The 21,210-nt window shown below is 40.9% G+C and overlaps 1 protein-coding gene across 2 annotated transcripts in view; it reads right to left on the reverse strand.

Moving 5' to 3' along the window:
• Positions 1-21,087, reverse strand: part of ALDH1A2 (aldehyde dehydrogenase 1 family, member A2) — a 54,865-nt gene extending 33,778 nt beyond the window's left edge. The window contains exon 1 of one of the 2 annotated variants that reach the window (XM_010013850.1): positions 20,868-21,087. In XM_010013850.1, the coding sequence (XP_010012152.1) occupies positions 20,868-20,984 (117 nt within the window). In that variant the 5' untranslated portion in view covers positions 20,985-21,087. The remainder of the gene's footprint in view (positions 1-20,867) is intronic. The other variant, XM_010013851.1, reaches the window with a different exon arrangement.
• Between the last annotated feature and the right edge of the window lie 123 nt (positions 21,088-21,210).

Raw genomic sequence — 21,210 nt, forward strand, 5'->3', positions numbered from 1 at the left:
ACACAGGACATGTGTTTGTTCTAAAAGTACATTTGTCCACAGGACTAAGAAATAATGCCTTGGAATTACAGAAGAGTGTTGCAATTCAAGTTGACTGGAACTACAAAGTGTATTATTTTATCAAACACTGCATTTATCCCACGGATTTAGAAAAAGAACAGTAACAGATATTTCAGATAGGACATGGGAAGAATCTATTTGGCATAAAGCTAGAGCTGAAGGCAAGAAAAATTGCTACTGTTAATGGTTAATGTTAGTTTCTTCCTGTTCCACTTTCTATAAACAAGGTATTGCCTATACAAGCTCATTACTGTAAACTGAGCACATTTAAATTGGCAGTAAAATCAGAGTATTTACTCCAGTGCACAAATAAAGTACCTAGTCCCACGTTTTGGAACGGTTTCAAGTCTTGAAATCCAGCAGCTGGCGGCTTTACAAGCAAAACCTTACACTTAAATAATTCACTTTTGAAAGTTTTAGGTGTTCTGTGTCAGGTAGTACCGTTCAGCAGATATTCCTACCACCAAGACGCAGATTCCTTTGCAATAAATTTGCATTCACAGGGGCTTTTATAACTCTTCCAGCACTACTGACTCCAATGGCTGTTGATTAAACGTATATATCCTGTACATTTAATCTGACTTTCATTATGGCCACTTCGTAAATATGCCATGGAATGGACAAGCGATGACACATTGCAAGAGCAAGGAATCCCTGCAAAGCCTCAAATTGGGTTTTTTTCTGCCTTATTTATAGTGACCATGGTAAAGGCTACCTCTAAATCAGGGAGAATATTTGACAGCAAATGTTCCTATCTATGGATTATATATAACCCATCCTAAACACCACATGAAAAAGGGGTAACCCTATTAAAAAAGAAGGGCTTGCTTCCATGTAAATCATGCTACAAATTGGACAACACCCAGTGAGTTCATTGTTCAACCTCAATTGCGAAGGCTATTCACATTTACTATTCCCCTGGAATCAATGTTAATTAAGGCTGACTGGGGCTATAAATCAGCCTTTGGTTTTTACAACTTAATTCAGCATTAAGCATATATATGTAAATAAAAGGTAACTGATTAACCACTCGAGTTTTTCAGGAGTTACTGAGGTAATTTGTTTTTGTTTGAGTCCTAATGTTACCTTTTGTGATTTGCAGAAAGGAAAAGAAAAAGTATATTGTATGTCATGTATTTGTTGTGTGGTATTGTGAGTAGTTAAATAATCTGGCCAGTTGGGTGCTGTCAACAAAACTGTGCCAAAATGGAAAGAGAAGAAGGGAACACTTGAAAAACTTTGGAGCACATGAATATGTAGTTTGCCATCTACTCTCAACAGAGCCAATAACTGCAGTAATGTCAGAGCAGGAAGAGAGAAGGCAAACCTTCCTGACGTCCCTGTCAGTACAGTGATTTGGCCAAGAACAAACCCAACTGGCAAAACAGAGAATGCCTCTTGTAAGTGAGGAATCTGGTTGTAGTTGGTGTACAGTGGTCTAAGGAGGAAATGAGATAGATACTCTTTGTTCCCCAGCAATACCGCCTAAGGCAACAGGCAGAACAGGGCAGCAGCTGAGGCAGTGGGTGGGTGAGGTGTGTACGTGTGCAGGATGGGAAGTTCCAACCAGGCTTTACCACATAGCAGGTGTGGTTGGAAGCTCCTGGATGCCCCTGTGAACATGCCCTTGGGTGTCATCATTCTCATGAGATCCTAACATAAAGGTGTCTTGATAATTTCTGTTCCTTTCCCAAATGAAAGATGGAGAGGACATGGCATTTTCCTATAAAAGAACAGGCACATCCCTCTGACACTGACAATAACCTTTTCCTCGCACACACTTGTTCTCACAGACCTTTTCATAGAACGTTGCAAGATAAGGGTCCCACCATGTATTTGCTAGGTTCAAATTCTGCCCGTGGTCAATTACGTACAGCTGCTGTTGTGACTGAGTTCCACAGGACTCATCAAGGAAGCAATTTAACCCATCCTACAGGGTACAGGACTGTTCAGAGCCTTCGAGATGCTGCATCACACAAAAAGTATGCAAAGGAAAAGCAAAATTCAAAGTTACCATGTAAAAATTCAAGTTACTTTAAGCCCCTGCTGACATGTAGTTGGAAGGAAATCATATACTGCATTTTGCATAAGACCTGCATTTCAAAAGCGTTATGCACTGAGTTCAATAGCATTTTTGGATGCCCATCAGTTTTGAAACCAAGCCAAGAGTAAATGTTTTCAGCATAAAGCAAAGCAAACTGAGCTTTACAAATATACAACTACAGTGTCTTGTTTAAATAGCCATCTGTCCCAGTTGGCTCACTAATAATTAGCAACTTAATGTTCATTTCAAACCATATAGTTAATAGGAGCGATAAGCATTCAAAGAGAAAGTGACATGTACAAAACCAGGCTGAATCTAATTTGTAACGCAGCAGTAGCAAAATTCAGAGCAGGGAGAAGATGGACAGGATTTTGTGTTTTCATCACTATTTACCACTGAGGAAGTACAAAACAACTATCAACTGAACTAATTAATCAATTAAATGCAGCACAGAACTAATACCTCCTTTGCAGCTCTTACTTGAATGAGATTTGGTTTCGTGGCACTGCACATTGCTGCTGATATTCACCCAGGGGCCAGGCCTGGATTTGGAAAATGGCCCTGACTGTTCACTCACTGGGGGTTCCCGACTGGGCGCTGCCTCGCTGCTTTCTATCCTCCTCCTCCCTTAAAACAAGTAATCTGTGCTCCTCTAATTCGTAAGAGCAATCAACACAGGTGGCAACAATGTAACTTTTCATTTCCTTTCTTGAAAACGTTCTCAAATGATGTGTGAGTGAAATGATGATCTACATTCTGAATTCGATACTGCCTCGCGGTGATGTCATGGGCCAGTCTCTTCAGGCTCCCCAGCTGTCCGGGGAGGAACCTGGGCCGCAGGACAGACAGTGGCCTCGCGCTCAGCTCTTTGGAGGTGGAATTATTTTCCCATGGATTTAATAAACAAGGGGTTTGTGCTGTTGCGGCTCCAGAAATGTTTTTTTGGTACAGGAAGAGGATTTTAACATCCAAATAATAATGGCTTTCCACAGGAGATTTGGTTCTGGATGAATGGAGGAAGGAATAGGAATTTCCTAACTCAATTGATTTAGTAGCTGGTTATAGTTTCATTCCATCAAAGATCTTTTTTTCATATGTGACTTTCTCCTTAGAGAGCTTTTGACATTAAATCTGCAAGGATGGGGGAGGGGGCATCAGATGCCAAAGTACTTTATAAAAGAATCACAGCTGTTCAGCCCTCAGCATCGTCTCATAGCTGGAGGCATTAAGAAATACATAATGACACTTTTTTCTTGGTGTGGGGGACAAGCAACAATTTTAGAGGCATGCAAAAAATCCAGCAGCAGCATTTCCCTTGGTAAATACTGCATAACATCACAGATACCGGGCACCTGTGCCTCGGTCTGGTCAGGAAATTTCATATCCTTTCCCATCTCGGCAACTTCATTTCCTCTCCTTTGGAAATATTTCAAGAGTCTTAACGATTAGTGCGATTGTATGGGAATGAAGTAGATGGGATTGCCAATCAGAGGTGCAGCTTGTTTATTTTCTCAAGCTTTGTTTTCCTTCACTTTTATGGCTGTCTTGTTACAACAAATCTCACATTCTAGCCAGAGCGTGTTGCGGGGCACTCCTGGGAGTGACTGGGAACCAACAGCTGGCCATGGAATCAGTGAAAAACCTGGTTTGTGAGTAGGCATTATGAAAGCAAAAGCCAACCCCAGCAGGCTGATTGCAGACTGCCCAGCGATTCATCAGCAGTGCTGTTTGGTTTTGTTTTAAGAAGGGGATTGTGCAGGTGAACAGAAGAGTCACTGCTCATTGTTTGCAGTTCACAAGTCATGAGTAACAGGCCACAGACTTTGAGGCCAATGTCCCCAGACATCTCGGTGCAGATGTTGCTCCTGCTTCCCAAGGCAATCTGTGAATGAGCCTTCCCTTGGGCAGTGCCAATGACTGCATCACTTGCAAACGATACACCTACGTAAATCAAGCTGGCTGGCTTGAGCATGCAAAGAGAAATGGTTATCATGTCCTTCATTATAGTTACCACAGAGCAGCATTAGCCCTGCAGAAGCTACCCAGATTTTGGTTCTTGTAATAAGATGCCTTTCAACTGTGGAGGAAACGTAATTGTTTTAAGAAGAGTAACAGTGAACGACCCGTACATGAGAAACGCTGAACTGAGCAAGGAAGCTGCTGTGGATGGAGCTGGTTTTCAGCCACTAGAGAGGTCCAATCCCACCCAAAGGAAAATAAAAGGAAAAATCCAACTGGTTTCAGTGGGAGCCGAGTTGGGCACGTGAAAAAGCAGCAATGGCAACAGGCAACAGAGGGGTGTTTATACTGGGGGACAAAGCTGTTCTGCTGGAAACCTGACAGACACCTGCTCTAGAGCCTGTGAGGTCTGTGAGGATCAAACCACCCCAGAACATGGTGACTTTTAGTTTTCTTCTTTGGCTGCTGGTCTGTCCTGGCCCCTTCCCTCTCCTTAGCACACACTTCCCCCCATCTTCCAAAACACCCCCAAAGATTGGAAAAGGAAGAGCCCTTTTCTAAAGCTGTGTTTGGGGGTGTTTGGTTGTTGATTTTTTCTTTAAGGTCATTTGGACCTCAGGGCCAGAGGATAATGTCATGGCTTTTAGACATGGTGTATCATAAATGGGGATTTCCTTCACAAACCAAAGCTTGAACGTTCACTTAAGGAATCTGGAGTCCAAACTTCAGCGTGTACTCAGAAGGCTGGAGAATTCTGAGCATTTACAAGCATACTACAGCAGGAGGATAAAAAAGTGGAACTGGAAATGAAATAAAATGCACAAGAAGTGAATGAGGCTGCTCTGTTTTGCTGTCAGCACAGCAGTACGCTGAAATCTAGTAGAATCACGTTTACGCAACTCGAGTCCTGTGCCAAGGGTACACGTCTGGATGAGAAGAGTGTTCAGCTTCTCTGGATGTAACTTCCAAGTAGCAAGGCCTGTGCCAAGACTACTGAAATCAAAAACAGTCCTTGACATCATTGGACTTTGGGTCAGAAGCCAAGTATTTAAAATAGGTGACTACATCGAGATCTCAGTGACATTTCAGCGTGTGCAAACGAAGTCAGACTTCAGTGTGACAGACATAAGCTGGAGGAGGATTCATATGATCTAGCCCCTAACGGTGGCATCTAATGCAGCAGCTCAGTCTCTTTCCAGTCCCAGTGGGGTGGAAGAAGGAGCAGCACCCCCTCAGGGCAGGACCCACCACCTCCAGCATGCTCAGTCACCCCTCCCTGTAAGGACTTGTCTGGCCCATTCATCTAGACATCTTGTTTGGGTGCTTTTTAAAGGCAGGTAGAGCAAGCCCCTGCTGAGCCAGCTCAGAGCTGGTGGAGGTTTGGGGAATGGTGTGACTGAGAGGAAAAACTGGGGGAATCCAGCTTCTCTGAGCAGCAAAGGGAATTGGAGAAAGGGCTTGAAACCTTCTGTCAGTCTGCTGTGAAAGTGGAATGTAACATGATTTTTTTTCTCCCCTATGTCCCAAATCCCTCACACCAAATGTTTGACCTGCCTGTCTTCCTGTCTTAATTAGTCTTCTGTCTTTCTGGGAGCTGGGTCTGTTCTTTTGCAAATGGCAGCACATCAGACAGGGAAACCTGTCCTGTTTATTTTCTAAGCTGTAGGGGGCACCCATTTGAAAAAACTCCCAGCTTATCTAAACGTTTTTGTTTGTATGATTTTGAATTAGGAAGTGTGAGTAATTAGTTAAGAAGATTAAATAAGTCTTAACAACATGCAGTAGCATGCTTACTTCCCTCCCCCCACAAGTATTTCCTGCACAAAACCCAGGCTGCCAAACTGTGATGATACCCTTTTCTATTTTAGTTTCTCACTGTGCCACATGCTGATATAGCATCCGTTATTTCAATTCAGTCTCATTAAAGAGATTATTTTGTTTCTGGTTCTTCAAGAAAATTAATCTAAAGAGAAAAAACTCCAGATTGTGTTGCCCATTGAACTATACCCACCACAAATATTTTACTCCTTTTGGCTGCCTTATTAAACCTGTGGGAATAAACTTCACTTACAGCACATAAAGGCTTTCCTCAAAGTAACTTCTACCTTTTTCCAGTTAATGAAGGATTTATCTGCTGTTAGTAGCACAATACAGGAGCAATAACCCTTCCCCATAGCTTGGGTAATATTTCAGGTACTCCTAAGAAACTAAGCTCCTAAGCTTTACTTATCCTTTCACTTGTGGGACTCTAATTGCTGGAGAAGAACATTTACTGTCTTGCTTAACTGCATCAGAAAACATTGTGTCTGAAGCCAGACTGGTTAAAGATTAAGTAAGTATGTTCTACATTTCCACTCATAACATAGAAAAGCCATCACTGAATGATTTGGGTAAGGATGGCAGTGCTTTCTAATGAAGTTTTTTTATGATCCTTGATGTCACTGCAACTTAAAAGAAGAAATAATGAAAGATTTCTAAAAATCCACTCCATCGGGAGTGGAGAGAAGGGAGTATTTGTTTACAGAGTCAATTATTGGGCTGTCACTGGCTTTAATGAAGCTGTGGCTAGTAAGAACTTGATCCTGGAAACCCTTCAACTCATTTGAAATGATGGGAATGAGGAGGGGTTTGCACAAACAAAACTAGTATTGGTCTGTATAGTTTTCCTGTGTTTTGCATTGTTTGTGCATTGCAAATCTTGTCTGTTACGTGTGACATACATAAAACAGCGTGATCTATTTATGTGTACATGGGAAATATGTTCTGCCATTTAAAAGCATCTAGCAGATCATCACTCGTAGGTAACTGCCACTTTAAATGTTTAGCTCCAAAGAGCAAGTCATTACTTAGAAATTAGCAATATGTATAAGTGAATACTACTAACACTTCAGACGCTACAGGCAACACAGAAAAATACAATGGACAAATCTATTTCGACTTAAAAGCTCTGTCTGAGAAAATTACCTTATAACTACACATGAGAAACTGCTGGAATGTCAGCTTCATTTGCAGTGGCCCCTTATGGCCTGATCACCCTCCCTGGCACGATAAATCACTGGCAAGATCCTTACCTTAACACGTTTGATCTCAGCTCAGCAAGACTTGGTTTTGATGTGAAGAACTCCAGATCTTTTAGGTCAGAGACAAATAGCAGAGCCACTGACCTGCAAAGTGCTAACTCTATATTGGACACAAGTGAGCAGCCTTAGGCTCCTGGAAAGTTTGCCCTAACTTCTGCTTTGCATCCTGAAGATCTGCAAATATAACTGTTAGCATGTTTTGCTAAATGACGCCAGTGACATTTCTTTTCAAGTCATCCTGCACGTCCAGAATCCACAGAAAGTCAAACAAACACATAAGCATGCAGTATGAGAAGCATTATCTTGGATAAACTCTCAGAATTATCTGCACTTCAGGGTGACGTGGAATAAAGCTCAGTATTTTTCAGCTTATTTCATTTACACACATGGCTTGCACTGGCCCTTTTCTACCTAGACCATGCTTATCATAAATGATATTCACCAGTATGCTTATTAAGGTGACTGAAAGTGCCTGTTATGTACGTGCCTGTACATACAGAAATTCAAACTATCCCTAAAAAAATAATGTAAAAAAATAATAATCCAGTTTGTGACATTTGCATTCAAAGTCTGAATTTTCACAAAGACCAGTTCTGTGGCCACTCAGCTTTGCAGCCCTGGTTTGAAACTATTCCTTATTGTTCTGGTTAAATAGTCACTTATCTCTACGATAGTAAGCAGGAGTGTTAGTCTACCAGAAAATTGGATGTTCTTAATGGGCTTTGGGAGAGAATAGCTTTGCATCATCAGCATTAAGTTAAATCACATTAAGTACCCACTTACAACATAGGGATTACCACTTATGACATCTGTGGTGAAAGCCTTTAAAACAAATTGTTGTGTTTGTTAGAAGAAGCTGTAAGATAACAATTCCCAGAAGTCTGATTTATAAACCCTTTTTGCTCTTCAAGAAGATGCAAAGGAGCCCAAAACCTCTCCTCTCTTTCAATGCTGCAATGCAATCTCTCAGGCTGGAACTTCTTTTCAGTAAAAAGCCTTGGGAAATACTGATTTATTTTCTTTAGAATATTCTTCTAGAGAAGAACCTTTAGCTGGATCCCCTTTCCTCAGTTCTGATTTCTCCTCCTATTCTTTCTGTTGATAAGCCATTGCCTTTACATATACAAAACTGGAATGGGTCATTCTACTTTTTATTATTTATAAGGCTGATTGATGGGGAGAACTGAGCTTACGCTGTCAAAGTATCCCGCTGTGCTTGGATATCTGACAAATTTACACCCCAAAGTACACTGTGGTGCTAAGACTAAAATTGGATGTGAGGCATTCTTGTACGGGCTGATTACAGTCCCAAGCAAATAAAACACTTCAGGGTACAGCAAAATAATGCCAATATTTAATAGAGTTGAGCATTTTTATATGTGACTGGCAAGCTATTCTGTAGGCCGGCATGAAAAATGAACTCTTCTATTTACCTTTAAACAGAAGCAGACTAATAACTTTTGAGTGTGTAAATTAAAAACATGACCCTCAACTTTTGCCAAACATGCAGCATTAAAAACATGGACTAAGGCAAAAACAAAACCTAACTATACATAGATTTCCTTAAATAAGCAAAGTAGGTTATAAGTCTTGTCAATAAAAAGCCTTCCTTAAAAAACAAATGCTCATATATGCAAGTCCTGGGATCCACTTACTCCCCTCCTTCTCCCCCTTTCCTTTAAAATACGTGTTTCCTTTCCCCTTTCTAACCAAATTCCCTTTTTCTCTGCTGGAACCCCTTGTAATGATACCAGAACGTGGGCAAACCTCATTAGTCTCCCTGCTGTTTACAAGACAGGATTTATGCTCAGTGTACTGAACACAATGACACATGATCACTAAATGGCTAAAATCACCATCGAGACTTTAATCTGAGAAATCTTTCACTCAGGCATTGAAAATATTATTGGCACGTAAAGGTATAAAACCCAATATTAATTACAGAGAACATATGTCACCCACTGCCCAGCTTTCTGTGAGGAGTATACCAATAACTAGCCATTTGTGAAGGTTAATTTCATGCAACCTCTGGCAGTTATCCGGTATAAGGTATGTCGCCAATTCAATCCATTAAGTAATAACTAAATTCTCATGGGACCTAGCTGAAGTCAAATGTTGTTATTCCAGGTTCACTGCTTTTAGTCTCCCTGAAGACCATTTAGGCAAACAGCTGGAAGAGCTGACTACAAAGGTTCCCAGTCACAGGGAACCACTCTAGGAGAGCAGGTAAAGGCTTCTAACCAGGAAATAAGTTATCAAGGATTTGTTCTGTTGCTCCCTCAAAGACAGAAATTAACTGAGACAGAGAGCAAGAACATGAACACAATTGTGGTTCAGCTAGAATCCAAACTGTCTTGGCTGACTGGAGGAAGAGCTGTGCTGCACCAGTCACTGGGCATGTTCTGCACTGGGTTCCTGGTTGTCATCTAAATAGCAGGGCCTTCTCCTCTGTGTTGGAGTGCCTGACTAAAACAGAACCTTTGGAAAGTGAATAGAAAGAGTAACAAAGACAACCACCAGGACTTCCAGCACCATCACTGCATTGCACCAATGGAAATTCTCCTCCTATCAATCAGAAAGGTATAAAGGGGAGTAACACCTTAGGCTCCAGCTGCATTTGAACTCATCGTGCAAATCTTCCAGCAAGGAGGGCACTGCCTCCCAGGCGACATTCAAGGGAGAAACAGCAGAGACATCTTCTAATAAAGTGGCACAAAGAGAGCAAAGAGCACAAACAAAGGGTTCTTTTAATCTATACAGTGTGCATGTATAGGTGAGTGCACAGAAAAGTGTGCAGCTGACACCATACAGAATTGCAGACATGCATCCATGTGTAAACACTGGCTCTGAAATTCATCTGTATTTTGATTTCCCAGAATAGCACGTACAGAGAAAGAGGGCTTATCTTCTAGTAGTCTGGCTGGTTTAGCAAGAGATCCTGCCTCTGACACTGACCTACTGTCTGAGTTAGTCGTGGTTGCACTCCCACAAATTTAAACTCCCCCGTCTGTGAAGGAGCCTTGTCACCTGTTTTACAGTGAGACTGAATCAATTAATGCTTGCTAAAAGCTTTGATGGAAGGAGCAGAATATTAACACTTGCATGTTGAGTGGTGCTAGCTAAAAATGTCTCTAGTGATGTAGCAAATGGATATTAAAATCCCTGTCAAAGGGTAGGGCCACCAAGACTCAGTCATCATCAGCACAGCTAACCCATTTAGTATTAGTCAGTATCACAGTGTCAGACGGACAAGTAAAAAAGCAGAGCTTGATTCTCACCTCCAGGAAAACAGTATCCCATAGACATCACAAAAGACAGAAGAGGCCATTAAGTAGCTGTGGTAAAGAAAACCTGATAAGGACAAAAAGAGGAACACCAGCAAACCGCACGCACTGATGGAAAAGGGGGTGAAGGCTCAGCCAGATGTTCTCAAAAACAGATGTGCATGTTTCCCAAAGCTGGTGCAGGTCATTCCACCAGAGGACTGCTGCCACCATACATCACAGCTGAAGAAATGAGAGAAATAAAAAAAGAAACTGGCCCGTGATTTGGAAAGGCAGGTGGTAATTTCCTGGTAATTTCTAACTACTTGACTAACTACTATTTCTGTTACAGCTGAAAAAACCCCACGTAAGCAAGTGTAAAACATGTATGTTATGGTACACTGGTAAGTTTTGAAAATACCCAGTGCCTGATGCAAAGAACATTTAAAATAAACTCTAAATACGTTTCCAAAACCAAAATGAAGTGGTTCTGTAAAAGGAAAAATAAATAGATCTATGAATCCAACTGGCAGTTACATAAATGCCTTCTCAAATCAATTTGACAGTGTAAAGAAGTATCAAAGCCAGTTTAAAACTTAATTTCTATTTTAAGGTCTTTTTACACTAACAGTGGTAAATAAGAGTGAGGTTCAATGTCATGGGAAGCGCTTTACTGGTTGAGCTGAAAAGACTACAGGGTTTTTCAACCAGATCACAATTTTCATCTAGGTCATCTTAGAGTTAGGAAATAAAAGTGCAAGTGCCTGTAAACCAGCATAAGAAATCTAAGTGTGGGTCGGCTGGACTGTATCACAGGAAAAAGCAGCATTTTTTTTGAACATAAGGGTATGAGAATTATCAGAGGCATACCATGATTTCTAGGTATAAGCCATGTAGGGAGGAAAAGACAAGCCACAGAGAGGGGTGAAGAGTTCTGTGTGCAAGGAATTGCATGGGTATTTCTTGGAAGAGAAACAAAACAGATAATGGAGACCCACAGATAGAGAGGCAGTCCAGTTCATGAAGGATAATAGCAGGAGTGAAGTACTGACTTCTGGGTAAGAGCAGCTGAAGTGGCACTGAAGTGGAAAAAGAACATGAAGGTAATAAGACTAGTAGAGAAGTAACTGCGTAATAGTTCAGTGAGGGCTGCACCGAGATAGCGTCTAAAGAACATAGAGTTTTCTGTATCCTAATGAACATTTGACACAGTCCTGTCAAGGACTAAATATTGCGTCTGAATCCCTGAGAAATGGTTACCACAGAAATAATTCCACCTTCATTGCAGGAGAGAAACACATGAAGAAGCCCTACTCTCTGGGATACTAAACTTCAAGAAGCGGATTTTTTTAAAAGAGGAAGTAACTTAGAAACTCCCTGCTTGAAGCTAGGAAATTAAAATCCACAGAATCAGCATGGAGGCTCAAGAATGCGAAAGAGTCAAAGAAGATTTGCATTCCCAAGGCTAAAAGTGGGAAGCACAATCAAGAAAATAAATGGGGTGGCTAAGCAGGAAGATAGGAGGGGAAATACAGGCAAAAGAAGAAACAAAGTGCTAACTTTAAAAGGCTGAGAAACACAAAATAGAAATCAAAAATTGCTACTAAATATTCTGAAGAAAAATACCAAGAAGGTAACACAATTAAAACAGCCAAGAGAAGCCTAAGTTAAATAAATAAGCATATATAAGCTGTGGCAGAGTCAGTGGATTCCAAAACTAACCTAGCAATGAAAGGTACAGAAGGAAGACTGAAGGTATTTCTAGAGGTGGCAGCTCATTTGAGGGGATCTTAATTTGGTTATACCAAAGTAGATTAAATTTCTGGCCAAAATTTAGTATGTGTTGTAGGGCCAAGGGAAGAAAAGCAGAGCCACTAGTTTGAACATTAGAAGATGACAGGGAAAATATGTGTTCTAAGGAATCATCTTTACCAAAAATCTAACACCAGCAGTACACTGAAGATCATTCAAAGGCCGTGTCCAAGATGAGGGTGCTCCCGTCCCAGCTGTGCTGCAAAGAGCTGAAATAACATTCCTGAAAGGAATCCCAAATGCTAATGCACCTCAATTCTTCCTGTTTTCAAAAGCTGAGACATCAGGAATTGCTCAAAAGCCACTAAGGGCGGTGCGTGATGATGATGTATTAAGTGGTGGCCTTCCCACTGAAGCATGTCACAGCACAGACCTGGAAAGACCTTTCAATTGGTGAGATCTATTTCAGATGAAATGTAGAGCTGAGGTTCTGACCAGCTCTAGGCGGCCAAATTTAAGTCATGCTGACCTATTCACAAGAGGGTAACATCAGCTTTTACGTGACAGTCAAATAATAACTGTATTTACCTGAAACAGTAAATAGCTCTACTCTGTAAATAGATCAGTCTCACTTTAGAGGGAAGCCTTTACCTGAGCAAACATATGTGTTTGGAATTTCTGTAGGGAATCTGATAGTTTCTGAGTCAGAACTGAAGGATTTTGTGTAATCATTGCTAGATAACCGGAGCATGTTAAGAAGACAGTGCCTCCCTTGGCATCCTCTGCCCATCTGAGTTCAGTAAATAGGCTGCAGCCTGTTCTGTGTAACACTTCCTACATCTTTGTGGCTTTCCAAATGGATTTTTGTATCTCATTTTAAATTGGGGCATACTGGACATCCACATGGAAAATAGCGAAGTACATCCTTTCTATATCCACAACACCTGCTGTAGGCCTTTCCACCACTGTCCCGCCCGTATCCCTTTAGATTCTGAGCTCAATTCAACACCTTCATTACCTGTGAATCCCTCACAGATTAAGGTCTATATACTTCAGTGGTCAGTGTGGTCCTTGTGTTTTAACCTCCAGCTAAGGTCAGCTAAGATTGAGCTGACCTTAAACTTTCTCATTTGGGTCACAGAATTTGATGTGGATGGTTCTCTGAAGTATTGTCCCACTTCAGTCCTGCAAAGCTGGAAGGTATAATGTTTCAAGCCATAAGGTAAAGGCCTAGTTCACTGGGCTTTCTGGGGAAGGAACTGACTTCCAGTGAACAAGTATGAAGTCCTTTTTCTTCTTTTGTCAGTTGGAGACTATTTCAGCAATGCTGTCACAGCAACCCTTTGATGTGGCTTCACAGATCATACTTCAGTAATGAAGTGCTCCAAAAAATTACCTATACTGCGTAACTTAAAATTGATGTGTGGCATTCACGTCACAAAGGTAGTCTGCTACTAAAAGTAACAGGAAATGCTGGTCAGTACAAGCACGTTTTTAGACAAGTTCTGGAATATGGAACTTGTGTTTTGCAGAAAAACCAACAAGGGGTTTGCAGTCTGAATGGGAATACCTCTCATTCATCTGAGTAAGCACAAAAATAATGACTATTGGACCCTTAGATGGCAATCATGGTTTAGATTTCACCTTTCTCCATATAATACTTAGTAGTAAGTCTTCACATAGCTATTTATGCGCTTGTTTGTGCTTCAGTAGGGACATCAACGCTTGTCTGAGGACTCCTCAGCAGAGGACTGCACAGAACTGCAGCGTTCTGAAGATTTTTTAACCCTTTACACAACCCGTGCTCACAACTTCCTTACAACACTGGCTCTACAGAAATGCATTTTTCATGTCAGGTTTTTTTCAGCTGAGCTGAAGTTGATGGTTTGGTTTCTTGTTTCACAGCGTGAGTTCTGGTCTTAAAAAAAACCCCAAAAAACAAACTGACAAAAAAAATTACAAAATAAAATCCCCAAACAGTTAAAAAGTTGTGGTTTTTTAGAAGTAGAGAAAATGAAACGATTTCCAGAAAACAAATAGCACAAAGTTACAGTTCAGTCTTAGCTGCAAAACTGTAAAAGAAGAATGTGACTTTATGCAGGATCTGACTAAGAATTTATGATACGGACCACTGATCTCATCTTCTGTCAATTATCTCTGTAAACCTGTGAGATTCCTTGGAAGATAGTTAGTCAAATGAGGAGCCGAGATGAATCAGTGGATATAATTTATTTAGACTTTAAAAAGGCTTTTGATGATAAAGTCCTTAGCAAGAGGCTATTAAGGAAAGTTAGTAACCATATGGTGAAAGATAAAGTCCTGCCATGGATTAAAAAGTGGTTAAGAGATAAGATAAAAAGACTGGAAATAAATGGATAATTCTCCCTGGAAAGAGGTTAATAGCAAGGTGCCCCTTCGTTACCGCGACTAGCAATCGATACCTTGGTTCACCTGCTTTTGCAGATCATTAATAGTAAGGTACATTGCAGATAAAAATATTCAGACTGATCTGAGTACTGAACAGCACCAGGACTGACGTTAAAAAGCATTTGGGCAACTCAAGAGCAGATGAAATTTGCCAACGGTAGTAAATGCAAAGCAAAGCCTGTTGGAAGGAAGGTTCAAATTACTTTTAGATGCTGCTGTGTCCCCGGTGACATGCAGTGTCTGTGGACAGCTTATTGAAGGCAACTGTTAACGTGCATTGTAAAGAAGGGAAGACAATGGGTACAGTGGTTCCACTGTGTGGTGCTCCCAAAACCAAAGCTCTTGATGGCAGCAAATAACTTCAAACTGGCAGAGCCTGTTCAGGTCTGTTGGGAACAATCTTGCATGGACAGGGAGATGGACAATCTGAGCAGAGATCATCAAGAATTATGGACTGTTGGGATTGATCAGAAAATGCGGGTACATCAAGACAGAGGTTTGATGTGGAAATGTACCAGGACTGGTGAACTTCCGTGGGAGATGTTTCTGAAGGACAGAATGGAATAGAGAGTTAAAGGAGAATTAATTTTTATGTCAAAATGGAAGTGTATTCAAGACACATTATCACAACTCGATAGTCCAATAGTCAGGGTCAATGCCCAGACAGCCACAGATCTTGGAACAAATCCTTGCTCTGTCCAACATCATGAGTATTCCTGGAGCTAAGACGTGAATTGTATTTCTCCTCATGAGCGTCCTGCCCACTGGGCTATCAAGTTGATGTCTCTCAGGCCTCATAAATACTTACAAGTGAGTTACCCAACAGGAGGGAATATAAGACTCTTTCCAGGGATAGCCAAATGTGGAGAGCATCCAAAACTGGGACCTATCCATCATCTGAAAGTAGGGATCCATATTCATGTTCCTGCTCTCTTTGCTTCAGAGCAGGAATATGAATTTGGCTGCTTTTCAGCTCGGGCAAGTGCTCTGATTATTACTGACCTTCTGCTTTTGGTGTGCAAATAATTATATGCATCTTTTGTATCTGAATACTTGAAATCATAAACATTTTTGCAAAGATGAGAAAAACACTAATTGCACAGCTCTTGTTTTTCAGTGTATTATCTGACCTTACAAACTGGTCAAGGAGAAGACAATTTCCCCCTACCCATCAGTATAGTACCATACAGCTTGATGCATTAAACCAGTCTGCATTTTCCCTAAAAATGTAGTCCTTCCCTAAAAATTCAGCACAGTGAGAGGTTACTGCTACAATTGTTACCTACTCAGTAATGCAGTAGTTGTCTGCAGTAGTTATCTAGTTCTTGCCAGTTTCAGCCTGGTAGATTCAGTATTTTTAATGCTCTTGAATTAACATGGTTATAGCAGCTGTACTAGAGTAAGCAAAGACAGAGGACTCAATACGTGTAAGGCTACAGTTGTTTCTTGATCCCTCATTCAAAAGCCAAGTACATTGGGTTTGTGTAGAAGACCTTAAAGGTTTTGGGGGAAAGGATCCTATATTCAGGCAGTTATTGGAAAGAAGTGCATAAATAATTCACAATTGCTATGTGGGTTAATGGATTGTAATAGTAACCACAACGTATGAATACACTAGAAGAGAATTCAAGTGTAGACTTAAACAGCAGTAAATCTAGATACAGTATATACCCTAAAACTTCATACATGGTGATACAGAGGGACATACCTAGTGTCTGCATCAGATGCTGAAGTGTTCCACAAAGGTGAGAGTAGCTGTTCTGTTTGTCTGCTCTTCATGCAAACATCTCTAACTCTCTGTGCCCCATCTTCTGGAACTGGACAGCGCTCACTGAGCTGACCCGAAAGGCTGACTCAGTTCTTCAACTCAATCTAACTTCTGAAGGCACTAAAGTAGTGAGCTCACTCAGGAAAGAGATGGGTAATAGCATGTCTTCATCACTTACCTGAGTTTAGCCAAAGCTTGTCTTCAGCCCAGAAAACTCACACAGGTTCTGCATGTTATTCTAAATAAAACAGATTTCCTGCCTCCTACGTTAATGTCAGTCTAGAATTTTATCTGGAAAATACGTGCTGGAAATTTTGGTGAAGACTCTATAATAGCATTCTGCAGCATCAATCTCTGGGCAGTGCCAACAAAGCGCAATGGGAATGAAAATACAGAAACTCAGTAACAAAACACTTTGAACCCAAACACTTAGCGTGTGAGGATTTGAAAAGTATTTGGTAGTTCTTGTCTACCCAGAAGCAGTTTGCCTACATTTCATAGGCACTGCTGTATACAGTTTTCTGTTGCAGTGCTGGGTAGTTTACCTGGTCTGAGTTTAGACATGGACTTGATTTTATGGTGTCTGAGTAGAGGCAAACACTTTTATACAGGACAAAACCCACAGTTGTCAGTCAATTCACAGGCTCTTGTGACAGAAACATTTCTGTACATTTCACTGCCACAGCACTGTAACTTCACCCCCTTAGAGCACCTCTTTATAAAAAGCTCTCAAGACTGCAATTCTTCAACTTGTTTTCAGACTTAAATCAGTTGGCAAGCGAGAAACAAAACATCCAGCTGGATTAGCGTCCCCAACACGATACAAACTGAAAATGTTTGTTCACTCAGTTACACAGCTAGGACACGACAGAGTCCCAGGGTCCTCGTTTTAAACCAAGCTGTCTTTTGAAGTCAATGTGACTCACTGAAACCACTATGAAAATACTTTGTAATGCAGATTTGATTACGCCATAACAAAGGAAGGATAGCTACATCCTGTGGAAACACCTTTAGCCCCTCAAACAGAGATAGCAGGAGGAAAACGCTGCCAAAGGCTGATTCTACATCTACTGTCATGTACTTGGGACACACTCAGGTCTCATGAGGGAGAATGAAGTTTTGCAAGAGCATCAAGGAGGGAGGCATCAATATAATACTAAGCTGAGAACCCTCCGATCACCCACAGAATCTGTCAGGTTCACAGACCATCAGCTCAGGAGTGTTTCCTATCACAGACCATCAGCTCAGGAGTGTTTCCTATACAAACACGCTAACAACGTATCCTTACCGGGCATCATGCTACAGCTTATCTCGCCCACCTGATAGATACGGAGCAGTCCATTCTGGGAGAGTTCCTGGCATCAAGCTGACACTTGTAGAAGTCGGACTTGTTGCCAGGGAGAGAGCTGGATCCCCTTCCCACCTGCGTGCTCGCTAACATACAAAGCATAGCAATGCCAGCACAGTCCTGACAAGCCTGAGGAGGGCTTGCTGTGCCACAGGGCTGTAGAAAAACCTAATTCCATGCAATACTGGAAAATGCCCCATTCCGCAGATGCAATCCCTCCCCAAAAGTTAACGTTAAGAAGTAAGAGTTAAAGAGTTATTCCAATGAAAAGAGAGGTAATCTTGCATGTATCAGTTTTAGTACTTGCCAGCCTCACAGAAGAACCTTAACCCTGTGTGCTTGAACACTCATCTTCATGTCTGGTTCACATCCTGTCCACCAATTCTTATCACACACATCTAACACACTTTATTTTTCACAGAGACCATGCATGGTATTAAAAAGCTGGGAAAAGCATTTCTGCTGGTTGTGTTTTTCAAGCAGCATAGGCTGACTCCCACTACTGAGGTCACAATAGATACTGCAGCCCATCTTGCATAAAAACATGGCATCACGCAATTTTCATCACCAGATGTACTGCTTCTGACCACTGAAAACCTACGTCAGCTCTGTGCACTCCGTCAGGTGGACAGATCAGAAGGACACGGCGGTAAAACTGCCAGAGGAATGTGTCACAAGTTTCAGTAATTGTGCTAAATAATCGATCAAATGAAAATGACATGGGTAGTGTTTGTTTTTCCTGTGTTCCTGGAAGGAGCTCTCACAGTAATTCCACAGATAATGTAGTATTTTCAAGATTAATGAATAATACAGTTACTTTTTCCCCAGTATATGCAACAAATCTTTAACAAATCTTGTTTCATGGAATTTTAATGTGTTCTATCCTAACAAAACTATTTCCCAATTTTAGAATTCCACAAATGGAATTGAATTGGAAAAACATATTTTAAAATTGCTTCACTCAGTTTAAGTGTTCACAGGTACCTCTCTTTTTCATAAAGAATTAACTCCCAAATGGTTAAGATTTTACGTTCAGAGACAGCTGTAGTCAAGAGTTTGAGCATTCTGAGTCCTGGTTGTGTATTTAAAATTCTCAGCTAACAAGCAGGAGAGAGGCTCTAGGAATGGTTACAGATGTCTGATTTTACAAGATTCGGGGTTGTTGGAGGGGTTTTTTCTGCTGAAGTGCTTTAGTCCAATGTTATTTATTGTTTATGGAAGTTGTTTGTCATTTAAGACATGAAGTGACCACTCCCCCCAAAAGAAAGAATTGAGTTACAATCCATTATTTCATTTTTGATTGTTTTTCTTTGTAATAGGTGGGAAAGTGGATCCTGGATAAAAGTCCTGCCCAAGACAAGACTCCAAGCTGAAGACTCCAATTATCTATAAATCACTTGTATTTCCTGCAGAGAAAAAGGAGAGGAGAGAGAGAGAGAGACAGAAAAACAGAGACAGAGGATATGCCAAGTGAAATATTCGATACCTGTCCTAAACCAAATTTCTCTCAAAAGCAACCAGGAGTTACCTGATATCTCAAAACCAAGCTTAGAGAAAACATGCTCCTGTTGTTTTTAGCTGAATACTGAAATAAAATAACCTTCTTTTACTTGTTCCGTTAGTATAAAATGTGTAACATCTTACATATTTCTGAGCTGATGGCACTATACTGCATTATTAAAGGTTTCTAGCCAGGTTACGTTCTCACAGGTCAGAAGATGTGACTGCCGATGAGTTATCTTTTCTAAGATTTTTAGAGCCAATTCTCTTATTCGAACAGAGAAACACAAGTACAGTCGCTGTGCAAACTGACTGTGATACTACTCTCGAGTATCCAGCAAATGCTCCTGAAGCACAACTCACACTGAAACCAGCAATGAACAAAATTCATGCCAAACGCTGTTTGCACAGTATGACTCCTTCCAATGTGTAACACCACACAACATCAAATAACCACATTCCTTATTTAAACCATTTTCAAAGCAATTATATGCAAGAAACCGTATGCATGTTTTAATCTGCATATTGCAGTTTGCACTGAAATGTAATGAAACCTAAAAGAGTTTACTTTCTTCTGAACATTCTTCTAGAACATGGAATTGCTGTAACAAATTAGAGGACAAATTGGTTTTGGCACCCGCTTAAAAAAAAAAGAGAAAAGATGAAAAGCTTTTAAAGTGATGATACGGAGGGAAAAAATACACTACATCAGCCAAAATGAGTTTCCTATCAGCTCTAAAGCTTCTGAAGTTGTATTTCCAGTAGATAAAAATGTTATCACCTTTTTCCAGTGCTGATGTGCTTATTTTCCTATTAAGTTACTCGGTAATTAGAAACAACGTCTGACACATTGGAATCTGTTTATACAATACATCTGAAACTTCTCCAACAGAAATGAAAACATTCCTTAACTAAAGATGCAAGGAACCAAAATATAGAAATGAATTAAAAAATTCAAACTGCATTTACTAACAAATTACTGTTCTTAAAGTCCATTTTAATCAACAAAAACAGTTTAGTCCCATCATACACCACAGAAAACCAGCAGATTTTTCTACCTTGACCCAATGGGCTTGTTCTTAACCCTCTCGTTAGGAAAATTAGTCTTAAAGGTTAGCAGGAAAAATCTGCCCTCTTGCAATATTGTTCAAGGGTGTATTCAAGTATCACAGAAGTTAGCAGGGAGACCTGTTCCAGTGCTGTAACAACTTGGTAGTATTAGGAGTCCTCCAGGAACTGTAAAAGAGTCCCTTGGGTACACAGGGTAATTCAAGAAAGAAAACACTTTTATTTTCTGATTGAGATATACAGGTATGTACAGTAACTTCCCTGAAGTACATCAAATGCAACTGAAATGTATTTGAGAACTACTGATTTTGCACTGAAAAGAAACCCCAACATCTCTGTAGAAAATACTGCATTTAAAGAGAAGTGGCAAAGCCAGTCCCAGCAGATCTAATTTACCTTCCTGTTATCCTGTGGTTTTTCAGATGATTACAGGGCTAAGAATCAGTTTCCTTTATTACAGATTCAAGGCAGTCTTTTAGTAGTTTTTCATCTCTACGCTCAAGTTGGGTAGGACAGAATACAACTGATTTTAAGTAAAATCCCTCCTTTGGAGGGAAAGCCGTGAACTTCCCTGCCAGAACAAACGAACACAACTTACCTTGGTGTATTTGATTTCAAGGTTGAGAGTGGGAGAAGGCAGCAGATGCAGAGATGCCATCAGAGCTGCGGGATCTGCCTTCACCTCCCCTGGCATCTCAATTTTACTGGAAGTCATAGTCTTGGGGGGGTTTATATAGTGCCACCGAGCCCCCCGCTCTGATCTGATGTTGTGTTTTGGGTTGGTGCCCCCACCCCCCCTCCACAGACCGGCGCTGAAGATGTTGCTCTCCTCCTCTGTATATAGGCAGGTGTCAAGCCGGGTCTCTTCTTATTGGACATGGGGGCAGAGGCAGGGGGGCAGGTCCGTCCTACCTAGGGCAGAGCGGCGCAGCCGCGGCGCC

The sequence above is a fragment of the Nestor notabilis genome, unplaced genomic scaffold, assembly GCF_000696875.1.
Source record: "Nestor notabilis isolate BGI_N333 unplaced genomic scaffold, ASM69687v1 scaffold14224, whole genome shotgun sequence".
Classification (NCBI taxonomy): domain Eukaryota; kingdom Metazoa; phylum Chordata; class Aves; order Psittaciformes; family Psittacidae; genus Nestor; species Nestor notabilis.